The sequence below is a fragment of the Populus nigra genome, chromosome 10 (genome assembly GCF_951802175.1).
Source record: "Populus nigra chromosome 10, ddPopNigr1.1, whole genome shotgun sequence".
Lineage (NCBI taxonomy): Eukaryota > Viridiplantae > Streptophyta > Magnoliopsida > Malpighiales > Salicaceae > Populus > Populus nigra.
Window position 1 is genome coordinate 4144463 of NC_084861.1, and position 21054 is coordinate 4165516.

Sequence of the window (21054 nt, forward strand, 5' to 3'; positions counted from 1 at the left end):
ACCAGACACACGAGGCTTGCAGCTCAGTGGCCTTGACAGGCTTTGTCCTGCCTGTGCGTCCTGGGTTCGAGTCCTCGTGTGTACCCGTATTTGAGGGTTTAGCTGCTGTGATCAATTCGTGTGACTTGTTTCGTCCCCGTCCCGGATTCGACCTTCTGTGTGCACGCCTGTCACCCCCGCGGTGCCTTACATGCTCCTGGGCTTGCAGGATATCCAGCGAGCCATCAGAAATAGTCGTGGTGCGCGTAAGCTGGCCCGGACACCCCACGTAAATCAAAAAAAAAAAATCAATTACCAGGAATTTCCATGTTGCTACACAGGTTCCAAGTCTAATGACTACACAACAGGAGCAGACGAGAGAACCGACAAGTTTCCTTTAAATCAATTTCCAAATTAGAAAAGGGTTGATTTAGGAAATGCAAGGAATAATATATAAATGGTCATATAATAATAATAAAAAAAACTCGAATTAATCATAATTGTAACACGCATCACCTCTTTAGAATATGATTTATATTAAATAATATTGTTTAATTTTAAAAATATTAATTTGATATACGGACATGAAAGAGGACCCAGTGCAAGCCTTGAATTGGATCGAAACGTGCCGGGGGGCTTGTAACTATGTTTTCACCGAGAGAGATCCCTTTTGCTTAGGCCTCAGGGTCTTGTCTGTAAAGAGGGTTTATAAATTTTTTAAAAAAATATTTTTTATTTATTTTTTACATTAATATATCAAAATAATTTAAAAATACTAAAAAATATAAACTTTAATAATAAAAAAAACAGATCACTCCCGAACAACACCTTTGTTGGTAGCTTTAGCTTTCAGGATTTGTTATGCTTTGCAACGAGGATGCTTTTGACAACTTAGCGGTGAAGGATTCCTTCGGTATCTTTCAACTCTGGATTTGTTATGCGTTTGAGGATCTAGCTGCTGTGATCAATTGTGTAACTTGTTTCGTTCCCGTTCCGGGTTCGACCTTTTATGTGCACGTCTGTCATCCCCGCGGTGCCTTACCTGCTCCTGAGCTTGCAGGATATCCAGTGGGCCGTGGGGAATAGTCGTGGTACACGCAAGCTGGCCCGGACACCCCACGTAATATATATATATATATATATATATATATATATATATATATATATATATATATATATATATATATATATATATATATATCGTTCTTGGAGCCATGGTAATAGTATATTTTAGGATAAAGACTCACTTTAAAGTAATTATAAATAAATATTTTATTTATTTTTATATCTTTTTTTTTAATTATGCATTGTATCTGCCTGAATAAAAGTGAGCTGATGGAAATTCACCACCACTTTCCTTCCGGATTCACCCTGCTCCGTCCCCTCTCCCATGAGTCATAAGATTATTTTTATCCATGTAGTAATTATTTTTTAAAATATTTTTAATTTTTTAAAAATTATTTTTAATATTAGAATATTAAATAATTTAAAAATACCAAAATAAAAAATATTTTTTTAAAAAATTATTTTTAAAACAGTCAAACCTCCATTCAAAATTTTGCCTGTCTCTTGTAAACTGGGACTGCGATTAAGGAATTGAGACTTGCACTGTTTCGCAATAATGGCCTACAGTATAAGAAGGAACAAAAAGGGTAAATTGGAACAATTATCATGAAATTACAGTGATGAATTAAGAGTTTAAAGATATTAACAAATCCAATGTTACACCCAGAACACTTTTAATATTGAGAAAAATAATATTAAAAATATAAAAAGAGACTTCTATAATATTTATTCAAACACAAGGAGGTTTTTATTTAATTATTAAACTTTTAGATAATAATACTTTGAGAGGGTTTTTTACTTTACGAGAGAAAAAAAATACTTCTCTGGGAATGACACTGCATGAGAAGTGAAAGGATATATATTTTCATATTTCCATGTCAAGAAATTTCATGTCCAGGGAAAAATACTGTTTAAATTAAATGTGATTAGAAGTGTGGTTGTGGTTGTTTTTTAAAGTGTTTTTTACTCAAAAAAGTATGTTAATAATTTTTTTTATTTTTCAAAAGTTATTTTTGAAATTAGTGCATTAAAATGATTTAAAAACATCAAAAATATATTAATTTAAAAAAAAATTATAAATTTTTTTAAAATACTTTTAAAACACAGTGACAAACACACGTCAATTAAACATGAAAGTTAAAACCACCATAGTAATGTCTGGGCTCAATATCAATTGATTTTTAAAATGTTTTTTAATATATTTAAATAATATTTTTTTATTTTTAAAAAATTAATTTTAATATCATCACATAAAATTATTTAAAATTAAAAAAAATTAAAATTTTTAAAAATATTTTTTAAACTAAAAAAAATAGATTCTATATATTGTTCGTCAATATAGCGAATTCTGTGAAGAAAAGTTTAGTATAAATTAAAGGCAGGAGAGCACTCTCTCCGGCCTCCGCCTAGAATTCTTCCAATCCCATTATCACAAGAATCATACGAGAGCACCAACTACGCTGTGCCACCTGACAATGTGGACCCCACACAGTCCATATTCTATCAGGTACGGATTACTCACCCTCACCCTTAAAGCGTGGTTATAGTTACGACTGCTTTTCAAATAACTTTTCATGTCAAAATACATGTTAATAATATTTTTTTATTTTTTAAAAATTATTTTTGACATCAGCATATCAAAACGATCTAAAAAATATAAACCGAACTCAATTTTAGCAAAAAACAAAAAAATTTCAAATTTTAATAAAACGCGGTTACAAACACAATGCCAAACGGTCACTTAACCACTAGTCAAACCTAGAACCCATCTACACCGTCCCCTCCAATCTGGATCCAACGGCCACAAAACCATGAAGTGCTAAATGGTAATAGATCACGGGTAAAATGGATTCATCAATTTTGATCACATCAAACCTTACGCTTTCAATTGTTTGTCGAGTGCTACCCCTCCATCCACGCCAGTGATTTGAGAGACTGGCCAGCAGTATTAATTTTATAAGATTGAGCATTTTTAAAATAAAATTCAAATTTTTAAAACCTGTGGATCCAGTATTAATAATATTACAGAGGTGTTTCTGCTCCTACTTTTAAGTATTTTTTTAAATATTTTTGACTTAAAATAATATTAAATTAATTTTTTAAAAATATTTTTAATAGTTTTAATAAACTGATGTTAAAAAAATTATTTTAATAAATTTAAAATAAAAAACTATATTATTTTAAAAAAACTCTGGACTAATTTCAAAAACCCTTTGAAAACAAGGTAAAATTAACACGAGGGAAGACGCGTGGAACAAGTGCATAACTGCATATCCCGCCACGAACATTGCGTGCGAAGAAAGAGTAAAACATTTAATTTACCGTCGCCAATAAAAATTACCACGTACACACGTGTCAAGTTCACCACTCTATCTCTCTCTTTCTCCCCTAAAACGTGGACAATTTCACCGTTACCTTTCACTCCCTCGATTTTTATATTTTTCCCCTTCTGTTCTTGTAAAAATTCTCTCTCCTCTCTCCTGAGTGGCTCCGTCGACAGGCTCTCCCCCGCCCCCCTCTTTCTCTTCCTCTCTGAATCGAATTCTCCACCAGAAAAAAAAAAACAAAAACAAAAACCCTTCGAAAGCACAAAAAAATTAGTCTATTTTTCGGTTTTTAATTTCGCATAAAAAATAAAAGAAAAGTCCCGTTCTTTCTGTCTTCAATCGAGGATTCGATACCAAGAGACTGTCGATTGCGTTCTCGGAGAAACCAATCAGGGTTTTGCTTCTTTAATTTCCTCTCGATTATCGCTCTTGTCCAGGTTATTTTCTCTTTAATTGCGTTTCTTGATTGATCTATCATTTCGTTTTTAAATTCTATTTATTGTAAACCCTAATTGATAACAAAAAAAATTTGATTGGTTGATTCTTTGTTCTGTATAGATAAAACAGCGTCGTTTTGCTGGTAGAAAATTTTCATTATAGGTTTTGTACGTGTAGCAAGAAACTCTGTGAAATTTTTGGTTGCGTCGTTTTAGTTTGCTATCCGGAATCGAGGGTTTTCTTGCTAGATCTCTTTTCTCAATCTTCTCCTTTCTAGCTTTGATTTTTTCTTTGGTCATTTTTTTTAATTTTTTTTTCCTTTTTGGGTTTGCTAAATAAATCCTGTAAAAATACACAGAAAAGAAGGGGGGGAAATTGGGATTAGGTTAGCGTAGAATGGCGTTGAATTTTTCGCATCGACCTCTCTTTCCTCGTATTTCCGAGGATAATGTGCTTTCGCCGATGAGGATTTCTATACAGGAGAGAGTTGAGGATCGTTTTGATTATGGAAGGGATAGGAGTGGCTCACAGGAATTGGTGCATAAGGATATTATTGATCTTTTGCCATCGGATCCTTTTGACATGGATATAAGTACCACTTTTACTGCTATCACGGGGTGGCTTGAGGATTTGGAGGTGGATTATGGTGCTTGTGGTAGTGATCAGGTTTCCACGAGTGATGGGAATTATCAGTTGTTTGCTGGCTTGAATTATATTTGGAATAATGCTATGAGGTTTCAAGCATTTCCAGGGAATGTGGGGTTTAGTTGTAAATCTAATTTAGTGGGTGGGTTTGGTGATGAGTGTCTAGAGGGGATAGAAGTGGGGATTGCATCTGTTCACGAGGCTCCTGACTCAGATTGTGACATGAAGGATGTTTTGAGTCTGGGGAATGAAATTGGTAAGAATGCTGGGGTCGTGGATGAGAGCAGTGGAGAATTCCAAAAGGGTCATGTGGTTTTTTCTGATGGAGCTCCTCATCCAGCGTTTGCTTTTGCTCTTGGTTATCTGGGAGTGCGGGATCTTCTTGTTGTTGAAACTGTTTGCAAATCCCTTTGTTATACTGTTCGAAGTGACCCGCTTTTATGGAGGAGCATCCACATAGATCAACCATTGAATGAGAAGATCACTGAAGATGTTCTTTTGCAGTTAACTGATAGGGCTCAAGGTAACTTGCAATGTCTGAGCCTAGTGAAGTGTCCTAGGATTACTGATGATGGGTTGAAGCAGGTGCTCAAAAGTAATCCAAGGCTGACCAAGGTGAGTTCATGTTCATCTAACCTTGTTCTTGCATTGATTCCTCAATCTTTATCATTATTTGTTGGGACTTTGGAAAATGTGTTCATTTTCCCATTGTAATTCAATTAATTGCCTTATATTTATTTCATTGTTTGACCCAAATAAGATCACGCTCTGCTCAGTCTTTTGGTTGGTGTACCCCCTTTGATTATTTGTTATTTACTGCTTGAGCTAATTATTCTCTCGACCTTGTTTTAAGAGAGTTCTGCGCTTGAATGTAGACATGGAAGAAAATTATTCATAGTGAATTCAGAAGCACAATCGCAGCTAAAGGAAGAAAATTTTTGGGCTTCAATTTTTCTTATGAGCTCTCGATATTTTTGTGCCAGTTTTCCCTGTTTTGTCTATACTGCCTTTTTGATTGATAAGATGCTAATATTTCTTTCCATCTCTTTTTTATCCGCAGTTGAGTGTGCCTGGATGTACAAGACTCAGCATTGAGGGCATTGTGACCAGCTTAAAGGCATTCAAGAATACAGGAGCTCAGGGAGTGAAGCATTTACGCATTGGCGGGGTCTATGGTGTGACACAGAAGCATTTTGAAGAGTTGACGGTCTTGTTGGGCCGAGATAGCCACACCCAGCAGAATGTTCACAAGCCACATTTTTATCACAGGGGAGATTTTTATCTGTCATGTGAGGATGATCGTGCAATTGATATTGAAATGTGCCCAAGATGCCAGAACCTGAGACTAGTTTATGATTGCCCTGCAGAGGGTTGCCGGGGAAACGAGCATCCCTCTCGGGCTTGCAGGGCTTGCACCCTTTGCATTGCACGGTGTGCCCAGTGTGGCCGTTGTATTAATGACAGTGAATACGAGGAAACTTTTTGTCTTGAGTTGCTTTGTTCAGATTGTTGGAAGCAGCCGCTGAAATGTCAAGAGAAGCAAGATAGGAAGATTGGTTCGCACAAGTTTCCTGAGCTCCAAGAATCTTCCTGCAGCCTTCATCTTCATGGCTAGAGACAGATGCCTGCTCTTGTGTTCTGTTGACTATTCCAGAATTGATGATTGAGAATCTAAGAAGAAAAATCGATGCAGCCTTTTAGGATAAAGGTTCCTTTCTATCTTGTTTTTCCCTCCAAGTCCGGTGAGCCTCTATGGTGCAGCTGTTAGACTTCAAGTTGGGATAGGAGCATTTTCAATAGTATACCTGATTTTTTTCTGTTGAAAGGAGAAGCAACAACAACAAAAAAAAAGTCACTGCAGAAACAGAAAAGAGAACAGATAGCAATGGATTTTGAGTGGTTGATTAGTACTCCGTGCACTGTTGGCAGCTAAGCATCTCTCTTGTCTCCAGTTTTTCTTATTATCGCACGTAATCAATTCCAGGGAAGAGAGGATCGGTTTCACCTGTGTGTGACGTACAGAGCTGGCATATGTACCTGCATGGAAGTGGGGTGTGGTACATTGAGTACTGTCAGTGTCATATGTAATTTTTGACGATGATTGGAAATGGCATGTTGTACTGTGAGATTGGCCATTGTTCGGAATAAACTTGCATGATCTCTCTGTCGCCTGAATAGAGTGGTTTGTTGTCCTGCCGTGTAGGATATCATGTGATGCTGACCTCGGTCTAACCGTTATTGGTATATGCTGTGTGCAGTATCAATCCAATCCTTATTTTGCAGGCGTTTTCAGCTTGGACTGTGGGAGTATGAGATCTACTACTTTTAGTACTGATAGATTACTAGTTTCTGTTGTGATCTTATTCTTGGCTCCTAGCTTGCTTCCTTGTCTGTAGAATAAACAATCAAAATCTGTTTTCCCCTACCATGGTGGTCATGTATTAACATTGATCCTAGGGGGATTGTAAGATTTTATGTGGTCAACTATGGGTGTCAAACTGTTGCCTCGCCTTTTCAATTAAAAATAAATGAGTCTGCGTTGAATATATGCTTCTAGTGGTGCTTTTTAAATCATATGCTGAAAGTTGCCAAGATATTCTTTTTGGGCATCCCGCATCATGGTTATGAATCTCTGGGGCGAAGGTCCGTACGTCAAAGAGAGAAGAAAACCTGCACCAGCAGCAATATTCTTCTGTTGTCTGGCCTGCTCTTGTTTTCCACTTTATGCGATTTCTTCTTTCTTTTTTGGTTGCCTGCGATTAACTATGATTGATAGAATAGAATTTGAACTTGAAGCCTCATCCCTTTAAGCAAGGTTGCTATAGGGTAACCATTTAGTAGGTGGTTCAATGATAAAAATTTGGAACTATGAGGTTTGCTAGTTTTGTTTGCTAACTCTGTGGTTGCTAATATGATAATTACTAGAGGTTTATATGATCGTTAACTTCAGGATCCATGAAATTAGTTGAGGTGTGCGCAAGTTGACCCGAATATCCCTGTTATAAAAAAAAAGAAAAGAAAAAGGAAAGAGGTTGCTATTGGGTACAAGTCCAAGATTGCAGCATGTAGCTAGCTTTTGGTGCTTTTAGTTGAATGTTAGAATCTAAGTTCTTGTAATTACTGTCATAACTAATTAACTAGTGAATGTGATAATCTCAAGGTGATGTGATAGTTAAGCTTAATTTTCTGACAGAAACCATGAACAGATGAAATGCCAGAGGTTTGCTTTTCAACTGGGGCTTGACTTGGGGCAGAGTTTCTTAAAGGAAGTACCAGTACCACATCGCCTGATCACAGGGCAGGAATTGGACATCAATTTACTGCCAAAGAGTATTAACACGGTAATACTGCATGTTTTCGCTAGGCATTCAACCCCTTATGCAGTATATTTTTGTGGTTGCTGCACTGGTAGCGGATTGTTCAAATGATTTTTTTTTAAAATCATTATAATTACTGGATAGCAGAATTAACGCCCACCTGCTTTTAGACATAAATGGATAAGGGTAGATTCAGCTCTGCACTTCCCTATGCTAATTTTTTATAGGAAACGACTCACGAGTGGAGAGAGAGTCCATCAACTTAAAATTCCTAGTCGATCACAGACTTACATATCTTAAGAAATGCAAATGATAGGATTCAAATAAAGATATATATATCATGGACACACTCGGGATACAACTCACGGGTGGATAATCACTTTCAAAAATCAAATTATTGAAGAGAGTCCGTCAACTCAAGATTCCTAGTTGATCACATACTTACATACCTTGAAAAATACAAATGGTAGGATTCAAACAAGTAATTTCTTCTTCTTCTAATTAACTTCTTAACACATGAGTATTATCAGTCGAGCTTACTTGCACTTCCCCATGTCATTATAATCCTTACAACTGGAAATTAAACCATGGACGAGAAGAAGGAAGTTGAATGTCATTTCAAACATATAGGTCAGCAGTCGGTGCTTCTCACTAAACATTGTGGGTGTCACAGATAGAAGTTGGCAGCATACAGTACACACTTGCAATCAAACTATAGCAAGCATTCCACACATTATGTCCGAAGACGAACCAAAGAAATCGTGTAACATAAAGTTATACTGAATTAGGAGATGAGACAACATATTGCAAACACTTGCAATCAAACATGGAGCCAGCATTCCTGGCAATTTATCAGAAGACGAACAAAAGAAATTGCCTAACATTAAGAGTTATTCGAGATATCCTACCATAAATGAAGGTGTACCAGTCTGATTGAATGAAAGCAGAAAGGTTTAAAAGTTAGAGACTCAACTGCGTCTCATTTGAGTGGAGGAATTAGTGGGGTGCATGTTACTTATCTTGGCTCAAACATTTTTTGAAAGCTGTCTCAACCGCCATTTGCTTTTTTTAGCTCAATATTGCTGTTTAAATTTTGCCCACATCCATTATGTTGGCCACCTTCTTGCACTTGACAAGGGTATCAGGCTCAAAAAGTTGTCATTCAGGGAACAAGCTGCCCATGAATTTGACAGTCCATCTCTAGAGTAGAGATGAAGGCTATCTCACACCTGTCTAGGACACCAAATATCCACGCCAAACCTAGCAAATTGCTGCATCGTTCGTCCGTGCCATCAAATCAAGGACTGCCCAACTTAATTATAAAATATGTGGAATGATGTTGTTTATATCTTAAGAATAGATTCTTATTCGGTACTAACAGTGGCATGGGTGTTAAATATTTCATAGCCAATTCACAACCTTTTCCCAGAAGCTATTTCATCCAGCTGCTCTTCCAGTTGTTCATCCTCGTTTCTCTCGTTCATGGACTCCAAGTGCCGCAAATCCTTTGAACATATCATACACTGTCCATCTTATAAAAGGAGTTTGTTCCACTTGTGAGCAAAGTAAAGCTGGGAATGGTGATGAAACTCTTGCCAACAGTAACTGAAGAGTACTAGAAGAAAGGGACAGAAGGAAACTTTCATGTATCGAGAATCCATCACGCTTGTTGGGGGAGTGGGTACGTAGTGAAAATTAAGAAGATTAATCGAGAGAAGGAGAGGAGAAGAGTTATAGAAGAAAATAGCAACAAGCTAGGGTGATCTCTCAGCATGGTCAAGCTGCTTATATATATCTAGCTAGGAGTGATAAATTGCAGTATATAATTTAAGACTCCATCACCTAAAAAACTCAACAGGACCTGCAATCTCCCTGCACAGCAATTTGGACTCCGTAGCTAACTTCAAGCTCTTAACGATGACAAGTCCTGTCTGTTTGTCAGTAGATACTGGCTGGCATATATATGACTTGACCTCCTCGTCACCCCCATGCAACAAAGCTTTCCTAGCAGGAATCGCATTTTGCACCAAAATTCCTGTAAAATCTCATGTATTATCGCCGAATAACTTTCCCTGAGTATAATAAAACAACTATAGAAGTGGCAACAGTATAAATGAGCTTGGGCGTGGCCCAAACAGCCGGAAACGCTAGAAAAACCAGCTCCTGGCTCAACAGTTGGAAGCGCTGGCCACATCAGTTAGTTTGTTTATTGTTTTTTAAAGTTTTTTCATTCTAAAATATATTAAAATAATATATATTTTTTAATTTTTAAAATTTATTTTTAATAACAACACATCAAAATTATCTAAAAATATAAAAATTAAATTGAAATTTGTTGGTTTTACACGTGCGCAACACTCCTCATTGTCTCTACATACTTTCCCGTACCGAGTACTATATTAATTTAGAAATTATTTATTCAGCTTTAAAAAATATTAAAACTCACTTTTACGTCACGCACGCACTCAATCTCTGCTACCTTAAAACCTTTCGTTAAAAAAATAAAAAAATTCCTCGCTTAAACATCTTTTCTTACAGTCTTCCAGAGAGTGTAAAAATAAAATAAAATTCCATTATTAAATCCAGACCTCCCCCGAGACAGACAGACAGAATGCCGCTGTTCGTCTTCTTCTCTCGTTGCCACTCCCTTCCAATCCCCATTTCTCTCCTGTAAACAAAACCCTCCCTTTCCTTCCTAAACCTTAAAGAAATAATAAAAAGACCGAACATGTACTTGTCAGAGAAGCCTCGCCCTCTCGATTTCTACAAAGAAGAAGTAGGACCATCGTCTTCTAGAGACAACATGATTATCGAAGTTGTCTCTTCCAACGGCGATTTGCCACCTCTTCATCTTCACCCCATCACCGCTGCTACCAACCCACACCAGATGATTCTCGGCGAAAGCAGCGGCGATGACAACCACGAAGTCAAAGCACCCAAGAAGCGAGCTGAGACATGGGTTCAAGACGAAACCCGAAGTCTGATCGGGTTTCGCAGAGAAATGGATGGTCTCTTCAATACTTCCAAGTCAAATAAGCACCTGTGGGAGCAAATTTCTACTAAAATGAGGGATAAAGGTTTCGATCGATCGCCGACTATGTGCACCGACAAGTGGAGGAACTTGTTGAAAGAGTTCAAGAAGGCGAAGCATCAAGATAGGGGAAGTGGGTCTGCTAAAATGTCGTATTACAAGGAGATTGATGAGATTTTGAGGGGAAGGAATAAGAATTCTCAGTATAAGTGCCCTACTCCTAAAGTTGATTCTTACATGCAATTTTCTGATAAAGGTATTTTTTGGCTTTGAGTTCCCAGTTTTTCCTAATTTTGGTTCCAATTGGATTGGGCTGTTTCGTTTGGTGTTGGATTTCTTTTTCTATGCTGCAAACTGAGACAACAACTACTGGATAGTTTTGATTGTGTGGATTTCTATTTTTGGGTGTTTGGTAATGAATTTCTTAAAATAGAGTGTTATCTAGTGTTGCTTTGAAATTTTGTTCTGGAAATTGATATTTTTGGTTGGTTTCTGCGTTCTGGAAACTAGATTACCGTGTGATATGTTTGATGTGATATAGGACATAACTAGCGAAAATAGAGCAAAACGTTATCTAGGAATTAGCCCATGTCTTGGGGGCATGTTAAAATATTTTGTTTCATAGTTTTGAATTTCTAGACGATGGAATGTATTTAGGGTGTATGATTTGAGGAGAGCTAGGATAGGTGGCATTTGTTATGGCAGCTAGGTTGCTGGATACTGGCTAAAGGGTTATCAAAACATAGTTATGGGTTTATGATTGGCACGAGGAAAGACCAAGGTTTGGCTTATAATGTGAGGAACTAGAAAAATCAAGTTTTCATGAGTGAGATCAGTACTTAATGTAGGTGTTCTAGTGATTCCATGTTTGACTTGAAACTGAGGGTTGTGGAATCAGCATACACCATGCGAACCAACTTTCTGTGACAATTACAGAAGTCATGTGGCTCTTGGGGTCCTGATAGAAAGTATAGCACTGTGTCCTTCTGCAAGCTGCCCAAATTTGGCTTATTGTGTTACTGAAACTCTGAGACTGGTGATGTAATGACTGGGGCTTGTGGGCCTGTGAGTAATATGAACATGTTGATTTTCATGGTTATGCGATTCTTTATTAGGTGTTTCTAACTCCCGTGCCACTTGCATGATTTCTCCCCATTGTAAACCAGATGGTGGATGCTGATCTAAGAAGTTAAGCAAATGATTGAAGAACATGCTTGTGTGTTTTTGTCATGCTTTCTAACTTTTGTACGCATATATCTGCGCGAGAGTTCTTTTTCCAGAATGCTTGTTTTGATAATCATTAGATTTTGACTGAAAACCTGTTATCTGGTAACCTTTTATGCTTTTATTTTGGATGACATCTGAACTACATAACTTCACACCAAAAATAGATTTCTGAGGATTCATATGCAGATGTTAGGAAGTCATGATTGTCATGCTCGATAAATTTATTGATTTTATTTTTTTGTTTGTTTGTTTCGAGGGGCAATGGTGTGGATGTTTAACTATTAGATTTTCTTCCTTTCTCCTATTTATTTATCTTAGTTGGGACCTGTGAGCAAAACTGTACAGTTTATCTTTTCGTAACTGCACACTTACCTTTCTAACCACTAATTGTTGCCAGAGGCGCCACTTTTGGTGATGGGAAATTGGGCAAAAATATTCCAGCATCTCTGTCCACTATCTTTGCTAGTGTACTTTTATCTTTTCTAGCTTCCCTTGCTTCTGATAAATTTATTGCCATATGACATTTCTTGTTCCAATGACCGTCAAGATACTTAATTTATAATTCACAACTTATACAGAACTTTTGGTTCTGTCATTATGATTGGGTTTTCATCATACCATCTGTTTGGCTTACGCAGGCTTTGAAGATACAAGTATATCATTTGGACCAGTGGAAGGTAAATCACCGTTACTGATTTCTAATCATTGTAGTTAGTTCTGTGTGTGTTTGTTTGTTTGCTGCCTATTTATGTTTTTGTTGAAGACATGGATTCACCGTTACTGATTTCTAATCATTGTAGTTAGTTCTGTGTGTGTTTGTTTGTTTGCTGCCTATTTATGTTTTTTGTTGAAGACATGGATCTTTTTCGGCTACTGCTGTGTGTTCATGTGTGGGTGGGGTTAGTGAATGCATATCAAGTAGCTCTCATCTGAATCAACCTCAAGCAAATATGGAAGTGGTCTAGAAGGTCAACAAGTCAAGATGCTACCCTTATGATCATGAAATTAATTTAGCATAGCTTCAAAGGTCGAATCTGTTCTTGCATAGAAAACTTCAAAGATCAAATATGTTCTTGCATAGAAAGCCAATTGTCAAAACTATCCTTTGCAATGTGCGTGGCCATCCCAGAAGCAGCAAACTAGATCCTGGCTGTACCTTGGCCAGGGAGATACAACCTCTTTCTTTATGCCCCATATTTAAATGATGAAAAAAAAATATTTTTAGCTGTATACAGCTTTCAGCTTATTGGAAAGTCTTGACTGAACAGTGCAATTGTTTCCCAAAAAGGCTTTTCAAAGAAGCTGAAATGTAATTGTCTATCCTATTCTCTTATACAGCAATGAAGGTGAATGTTATCCTCTTGGTAGTAAAACAAATCATTGTTCTGCTTGTTCTGAATCAAAGCTTTGAGAAATGTATCCTGCATGGATTAGATATACTTTTGATATTCTGCAGTAACCAATTACTGGATCTCAAAAATCTCAATATTCTCTTTTTATTAGGAATCTAGATCATTTTATATGTGATCCTGCTTTGCATCAACACAACACCACTAGAGCTTCTCAGAATTGGCATCAGGAAGGTGCCTTCTTATAGTAGTGTATGCCACTAGAGTGTCACAAGGTTTCTTCAGATCCCTCCTGAATCACTTACCTCAAATATCAACATAGAACTGGGAACCTGCAATACCAGAAATAAGTTCTTTCCCTCCTCTGTACCTCCTAATTTTAGCCTTGAAGTTTTCACCTAGCCTGACAACAATCTTCAAGGGCTTTTATCCTCCAGAGACTTGCAGCTACAATTACTATTTTACTCACCCACACACCTATATGTTCCACTCATAAGTTTATCAATGGTAGTTCATTTCAAGAAAATTCTGTCAAAGATATTGTAGTAATGTGTAACTTTGATTATGCATTTTGAAGGATATGGTAGAAGATAAAAAAAAATTACAGTTTGCTAATATTATCATGACAAAATTGTAAGTGCAACATTGTTCTCATTTTGAAGAGGAAAGATAGGAAGCATAGTGATGATCAAAGTTCAAACATGAAAAACGGTGAATAAAGAGATCTTTTGAATAGTTCCAAAAAGGATAAATTAAAAAAAATTGTCCCACAGTGTTCTCAAACAAGTTACTGATTTTTGTCAGAAAATAAGTTCAGATGTTTTCTTATGCGCTGTTTCAAGTTCAGCTGGCCACTTTACCATTCTACTTGTTATTGTTATCATTTTACTTTCCTTTTCCTATTGATTTTCTCTCAAAATAGATATTCATTTTCCTCATTTAAGTTCTTTGCTATGCAGCCAGTGCAAGGCCAACACTCAATTTGGAAAGACGTCTGGATCATGATGGACATCCCCTTGCCATCACCGCCGCTGATGCAGTTGCAGCAAGTGGAGTTCCTCCTTGGAATTGGAGGGAGACCCCTGGGAATGGTAAAGTTTACTAAGAGCAGAACGTATAAAACTTCTTTCTGCTTAAAATGTAAAATTTCCTTAATGACTTGGCCGGATGAATTTTTTCTAAGCCCCTTGTGATCCTGAGCTACTTGCTCTCAATCGTTTTGATGAGATGATGGAGATCTTATGTCAACTTTGATATGACCTCTCTAATATCAGGTGCTGAGAGTCAATCATTTGGTGGGAGGGTGATATCAGTCAAATCTGGGGACTACACAAGAAGGATTGGCATTGATGGCACCACAGATGCCATTAGGGAGGCAATCAAGTCTGCTTTCAGATTGAGAACTAAGCGAGCATTTTGGTTGGAGGATGAAGACCAGATAATTCGTGCTCTTGACAGGGACATGCCTTTAGGGAATTACACTCTTCACCTTGATGAAGGTAATTTATGCATCTACTGTCATATTCTTATAAAATCTTTCCTCTATGTTTTTAACTGCCTAACTAAGGATTGTTAAACCTGTATGATACCCTTAGTAGTTTTCGAGATTGTGAAATTCTGTAGCTACTTAGTTTAGTAGTTACCTTGAATTATATTGTTTTTTGAAGACTTTTGTTAATTGTGCAGGGTGTGTAAAGCAAAAAATGATCTATATCAGTCCAATTATTGTTTCTTTACTAGGACAGTAATTGTTTGCTTTCACATTGCGAAGGTTATTTAGAGCATTTATCGTACAGGCATAGCAGCGACCAAAAGGAAAAAGCAATTGTAGCATTATTAGGCCAAGTCCCTTCACCATTTCGACCCAATTCTTGGACATTCAGAATAAAAATTGCAGAATTATTATTAAACACTAATGTATATCATCTATTCAGGGCTAGCTATCAAAGTTTGTCTGTATGATCAGTCAGACCACATCCCAATGCACACTGAAGAGAAAATATTCTATACTGAAGACGACTACCGTGATTTTCTTTCTCGCCGGGGCTGGACTTGTCTAAGGGAGTTTGATGGCTATAGAAACATTGATAGTATGGATGATCTTCGGCATGATGCTATATACCGGGGCGTGAGTTGAAGCATCTCATACCTGCTACTTCTCCTCTTTAATTGCTCACATTGCCACCATAAAGTCGCTGTTATGCCATAGCCGGGGAACTGTATTACACAATTGTACAGCATGCTGTAATTTTGTTGAATGGTAGGAGACTAGATCAAGTTTCTCTTAATCCATGGACATCCAGTGTTTGTAAATATGTATTTTCATTGACAAAAAAGTATCATTTATTTCACTGACATCAGATTTTACCACCTTTTTTAATCGTCGCCCTCTACTTTATTAAGCGCACCCTTTTTGTTTCTGTTCTTCTCCCCCCAGGTGGGATGATTTTTGTTTCTGTTCTTCCAGGTGGGAACTTATCTGATTTCAACCTTTTGACTGTTGAAAAATGTGAGTGTTCAGAATTCGAACGATCAACGATCCAGGTGAGTAGGGTAGAATCAGTTTGGTTAAAGATACTTGCGATGCAAAGCGAATCAGTTCCCAGCTCGATTGCTGTTGATATTGTTCTTTTCAGTGAATTCCAGTTTCCCTGGAAAATCAAAAGATTACAAGATCCTGTTTCTGGGGTACATTATCTGCCACCCCTGGCGACAAGAAGAATAGATAATGCAGGAAAGGAAAAGGAAACTAAAGTTCCTTCATTGTGATTTCAGATTCGAAAAATAGAAAATGCGAGAAAGGAAAAGGAAATGTACAAAGGATAGTTGCAATGCCAAGCAAATCAATTCCCAGCCCGATCGCTGTTGATACAGCAGTCCTTTTCAGTAAATTCCAGTTTCCCTGGAAAAATCAGAGGATTCCAAAATCCTGTTTCTGGGGTGCATTTTCTGCCACCCCTGGCGATAAGAAGAATAGATCTTGCTTGAAAGGAAAAGGAAATCAAAAGATCACAGATAAAGTTCATTGTGGATTCGGATTCGAAAAATAGATAATGCGAGAAAGGAAATGTACAAAAGATCATAGCTAAGTTCCTTCGTTGTGGATTCAGATTCGATGTACTTGCATTCATTACAAGTAAAACAGGGAAGCAAGGCCTAGATTTGCTCCTTCATTTCAACTTCGACAAAAACAGACATGATCGATTACAATCGGTACATACTTTTCTAGCAACCGATCTTAGAACATGTGAATAAAAGATTCACAGTGACAGACACCGGAGCAGAAATCCACAAACAGTTCACAAAAGATAGGGCCACCTCTACTGTTCATCCCATTCATCATTCTTGTACGAAACCAGAGTGTCAACCTTGTGTATCTGCATAATCCAACAACCAAGTCAGCTTGTAGTTTACCATATATTCTGTCATTATCCATCAAAAAGAAATCATAATAAAGAATAACTTGATTTCCAAACTCACCTTGGTGTCAAATGAATGCAATTTCACCATTTGTGGATTGGCAATAAGTTTGGGGTCACTCTCAATCCAGGTGAATGGGACTGCAACATCTTTATCAGTGTATGCTAACACATCAAAAACACCTAAAGCAAGAAAGAGACAAAATTCGATAATTGTAACCGAGAAATCATCAAAACATAACAAAATTCATTGATCAGGAATCAGCAAATGATTCTTACAAGATTCATCAAGGCATGGCAAGTAAGTAATGCTTGATGCAATCTGACGCATGATTGCCTGGATCTCTCTCATAATTTCTTTGTCACTCTTTTCCCTTGACACTCTGAAATCATAATCATGCAACAAATCAACCCAAGACTTCAGAAGATATTATTTTATATCATAAGGAAAAAGGAGTTTGGACTCTAGACAAAGTTATTACCCTTGCTCAACAACCTCACTATCAGTCTCGATACTGAAATTCCACCTCTCCAGGACCTCATTGGTGGCCTTACTCATGATCACCAGAACAACCCTCTGTAATTTTCCAGCTTCCAGCCATTCTTTACAGAATTCAAAACCAACCATTTCAGTGATCAACAACACCACATGCAAAGGCATCAATTTTGGGAAAAGAGCACAAAACTTGTATACGAAATTCATTTAGAATCAAACCATCAGTTACCTGATAACTGAGCATTCAAGTTAGAAATAAAGGATCTAACACCTTCATCTTGAGTAAGCAGCATTGGGAGCCCATATTTCTTCACTTTCACAAAACTTTCTTCTGGATAAACCCCTCGATTGTAAAGTATACTAAATCAACAATCAGCCAATCAATATTAATTGCAAAACAAATAACAAAAACAAACAAGAAAACATAAATTAAATTCTATAAACTTTACCTGTTTGCTGCATAACCTGAAAAGGGGATCAAGGATTAAAAGCAAAATATCATCCAAAGTTCTTGATAAAGATTCAACGAATAAATTAACAAATTGAATTCAAGAAAGGAATCAAATGGGGAGATTGAGACTATCACATACCAAAGAACTCACTAACAATCGCTGCAGAGCCACGGAGAGTGATTATGTCTTTTGCAACCGTTCTTGATGCCATGATTCTCTTTGAAATCAAAGTACAAAGAAAGATGGGTTTTTGTTTATTTGAGAATTGATTGCAAGAAATCAGGGTTTGGTGAGCGAGTAATAGATTAGTGATGAAATGTAATGTAAAGACGTTAGGGCAAGTAACGGCTAGTTTTCCTCTGGGTCTCGAGGCTGACAACAACGGCACCATTTTAAAGTGCGCCTTTAACGGTAGCAAAATGGGATTGGCTTTTTCTTGATATTATTTTTCTTTCAAATGTTGCGACAGTGCGCTCGTAGGGATTGTCTCGGACGCCATGTCGCTTGGTGAAGCGGCTACAGAGTACAAAGATACGGTGGGAACCGTTTGAAACAGTATTTTTCTTAAAAATAATTTTTTTATTTAGATTTTTTTTAATTTTTAAATTATTATGATATGCTGATATTAAAAATTATTTTAAAAATAACAAAATATTATTTAAATATATTTTAAAGTAAAAAGCAGTTTTAAAAATAAACGATATCATACTCCCAAACACCATCTAGATATTATTTAGTACTGCGGTTGGAAAGTATTTTTGAAAAATTTTAAAATTTTAAATTTTTTTTTAAATTAATATATTTTTTATATTTTCAGATCATTTTAATGTGCTGATGTTAAAAATAATTTTTTTAAAAAATATTATTTTAATGTGTTTTGGAATGGAAAATACTTTGAAAAGAAACTGCTATCACACTTTCAAACACTCATTGTTTGACATTGTGGTGTATGGTATTTTTTAAAATAACTTTTCATTTAAAAATGTATTAAAATAAATTTTTTTAGATTTTTTTTATTTTTAACATCAATACATTAAAACTGTCAAAAAACACTGAAAAACTATTAATTTAATGTTTTTCAAGCTAAAAATACTTTTAAAAATATATCTTAAAACATAAATAAAAACTATATCAAACAACCTACAAGGTGGAGAGAGAGGTGGGCAAAAGTTATTAAGTGTTTGTTTTTGAATTGAAAACTTTTTGTAAATTACTTTTTATTTTAAAATTTCAGGTGTTCTTAGATGATTTTTATATAATAATATCAAAAATAAAATTAAAAACATGAAAAATATAATTGTGCTGCATTTTAATTGAAAAATATTTTATATCAAATATACACATAGATAGCAATCAGCCAAAGCTCTCTCTACAGATTTAGGCTAGAATTCGTGAATTATATTAAAAAATTTGATAAAACTGTAATTTATAAAATGTTTTTTTTATTATAGTTAGAAATTTTGACATTTAAAAAATACCCATAATTGGACATGACATATTAGTTAATTATATTAAACTGTAACTTATAAAATGTTATTAATTATAGCTTAAACACCATAAAGATTTTTGGATATAATTACATAAATTGGTTATTTATTGACTTTTAAAATTGGAAACACCCCCTTAATATGTTTTTAAAATAAGAAACTCAAATAAAAAAACATTAAAAAATATATTCAAATTAAAATATAAAAAAAATACATAAACTCGATTGGAAATAAAATGAATTGTTTTTATACACTTGGAATACATATAAGTCTGCCACGTGTTAATTTAACAACTAAATTAGCACATGCTTAGTAGAATCAAACAAAATCACTTAGGCCCTGTTTGTTTGCAGGAAAGTAATTTGTTTTTGGAAAGTGAATTCCTGGGAAAGTGAATTCCGGGAAAGTATTTTCCGATATTTGGTAGTGTAATGGAAAATAAGTTGGAAAACACTTTCCAGTGTTTGGTTATGTTAAGGAAAATGAGCTGGAAAATAACTTATTAATGTTTTATTTTTTCAAGTTTATTAAAATAATGAGGAACAAATCTTATAAATTAAAAAGTTGAATGAGAATGAAATTGAAAAAAAAAATATAATTTCATAAATTATCTCAAATAAAATAAATAATAATCAAAATAATAGAGATCAAATCTAAAAAATTAAAAAAAATAAAAGGTGAAAAAATTAAAATAATAATAATTAACATTTCATAAATTATTTTAAATAAAATAAGTAAAAATCAAAAGAATGAGGATCAAATTTGATAGACAAAAAATTTCAATAAAAAAATGATAAGGAAAAAGCAAATAGCAATTATAAAAATAATGACCAAAATTAATATAAAAATTAAATTTTAAGAGAAGAAATTGAAAAATAAATATTCAAAACAAATTATATATAGCAATCAAAAGTTTGAGGATCAAATTTGATATAATCAGCAAATAATGACATTTCTAAATTTTTCACAACTTCCGGAAAGTGTTTTCCGCCCAAATTTTTCAGGAAAACACTTTCCTGAAAACCAAGCCAAATTTTCCTTTGACTGGAAAGTGTTTTCCATTTACCAACTTTTCCAATGGCAAACAAACACATGAAAGTTTGGAAAGTGGTTTTCCAGAAACCACTTTCCGGAAAACAAACACAAATTTTTCTTTGACTGGAAAGTGTTTTCCGTTGACCGAAAAGTGTTTCCGTTGACCAGAAAGTGTTTTTCGTTGACCGGAAAGTGTTTTCCGTTGACCAACTTTCCTAGTGGCAAACAAACACAGGAAAGTTTGGAAAGTGGTTTCCCGGAAAATGAATTCCAAGAAACAAACATGGCCTTAATTACAAAAATTGAACGATTACACCCTTGAATATTAAAATTAAGAGTTGAAGACAAAAACTCAAATACTGTTTGGTATTTGGTATCGTAATAACTTTAATTTTTTATTTAATAGAAAAAATATTCAATTAGTTAAATAACTTTTAATTTTTATATTCAATCTACATATAATTATGTTTCAAATATAAATTTTATAAAAGCAAAAATAACCTATTTTTTATTTATAAAAATATATTTTTTATTTATTTTACATGCAAAAATTCATATCACAATGGTTTTAATTAAACACTTATTTTTTAAATATATTTTTAAAAAATAACATCTAAAAATATTTTCTTTTAAATTTATTTTTTTAAACTGCAACTATAAAAACTATTAAAATATTAAATACACAAAGAAAATATCACCCATTTTTAAATTTAAGATTTCCATAAAGTTTATTATTTATATATTGGTTTATAAATATCCAATGAAACTTTATTATTTATATTTGATT

The 21054-nt window shown here is 35.0% G+C and overlaps 3 protein-coding genes across 5 annotated transcripts; 2 read left to right on the top strand and 1 right to left on the bottom strand.

The window, feature by feature from the left end:
• Positions 1–3454: 3454 nt before the first annotated feature.
• Positions 3455–7000, top strand: LOC133705414 (F-box protein SKIP14-like). The gene is made up of 2 exons (XM_062130600.1): positions 3455–5069; positions 5515–7000. Exons 1-2 carry the CDS (start codon positions 4206–4208, stop codon positions 6067–6069), a joined length of 1419 nt encoding a protein of 472 aa, XP_061986584.1. The 5' UTR covers positions 3455–4205; the 3' UTR covers positions 6070–7000.
• A 3291-nt stretch (positions 7001–10291) lies between these two features.
• Positions 10292–15758, top strand: LOC133705587 (trihelix transcription factor GT-1-like). Of its 3 annotated transcripts, none has more exons than XM_062130874.1 (5): positions 10301–11058; positions 12668–12706; positions 14338–14469; positions 14653–14877; positions 15065–15455. In XM_062130874.1, exons 1-5 carry the CDS (start codon positions 10500–10502, stop codon positions 15124–15126), a joined length of 1017 nt encoding a protein of 338 aa, XP_061986858.1. In that variant the 5' UTR covers positions 10301–10499; the 3' UTR covers positions 15127–15455. The 3 variants fall into 3 exon arrangements, with proteins under 3 accessions (XP_061986859.1, XP_061986858.1, XP_061986857.1); XM_062130873.1 differs by having other exon boundaries at positions 10307–11058; positions 15313–15758; XM_062130875.1 differs by lacking the exons at positions 14338–14469; positions 14653–14877; positions 15065–15455 and adding an exon at positions 13533–14319 and having other exon boundaries at positions 10292–11058.
• Positions 15759–16387: 629 nt separating this feature from the next.
• LOC133705588 (mitotic spindle checkpoint protein MAD2-like) lies at positions 16388–18143 on the bottom strand. The gene is made up of 7 exons (XM_062130877.1): positions 17884–18143; positions 17743–17758; positions 17523–17653; positions 17280–17400; positions 17077–17180; positions 16859–16980; positions 16388–16755 (listed from the first exon to the last, which is right to left on the bottom strand). The coding sequence occupies exons 1-7, from the start codon at positions 18134–18136 to the stop codon at positions 16699–16701; spliced, it is 804 nt and encodes a 267-aa protein (XP_061986861.1). The 5' UTR covers positions 18137–18143; the 3' UTR covers positions 16388–16698.
• Between the last annotated feature and the right edge of the window lie 2911 nt (positions 18144–21054).

What these genes read in the sequence shown, in the direction of transcription:
- LOC133705414 (XM_062130600.1), top strand. Translation starts at nt 4,206, where the DNA reads ATGGCGTTGAATTTTTCGCATCGACCTCTCTTTCCTCGTATTTCCGAG. An exon ending in GTAATCCAAGGCTGACCAAG is followed by an intron (nt 5,070 to 5,514) that starts GTGAGTTCATGT and finishes TTTTATCCGCAG; the next exon opens with TTGAGTGTGCCTGGATGTAC.
- LOC133705587 (XM_062130873.1), top strand. Translation starts at nt 10,500, where the DNA reads ATGTACTTGTCAGAGAAGCCTCGCCCTCTCGATTTCTACAAAGAAGAA. An exon ending in CATGCAATTTTCTGATAAAG is followed by an intron (nt 11,059 to 12,667) that starts GTATTTTTTGGC and finishes TGGCTTACGCAG; the next exon opens with GCTTTGAAGATACAAGTATA. An exon ending in ATCATTTGGACCAGTGGAAG is followed by an intron (nt 12,707 to 14,337) that starts GTAAATCACCGT and finishes TTTGCTATGCAG; the next exon opens with CCAGTGCAAGGCCAACACTC.
- LOC133705588 (XM_062130877.1), bottom strand. Translation starts at nt 18,136, where the DNA reads ATGGTGCCGTTGTTGTCAGCCTCGAGACCCAGAGGAAAACTAGCCGTT. An exon ending in GCCATGCCTTGATGAATCTT is followed by an intron (nt 16,981 to 17,076) that starts GTAAGAATCATT and finishes TTCTTGCTTTAG; the next exon opens with GTGTTTTTGATGTGTTAGCA. An exon ending in TGCATTCATTTGACACCAAG is followed by an intron (nt 16,756 to 16,858) that starts GTGAGTTTGGAA and finishes TGGATTATGCAG; the next exon opens with ATACACAAGGTTGACACTCT.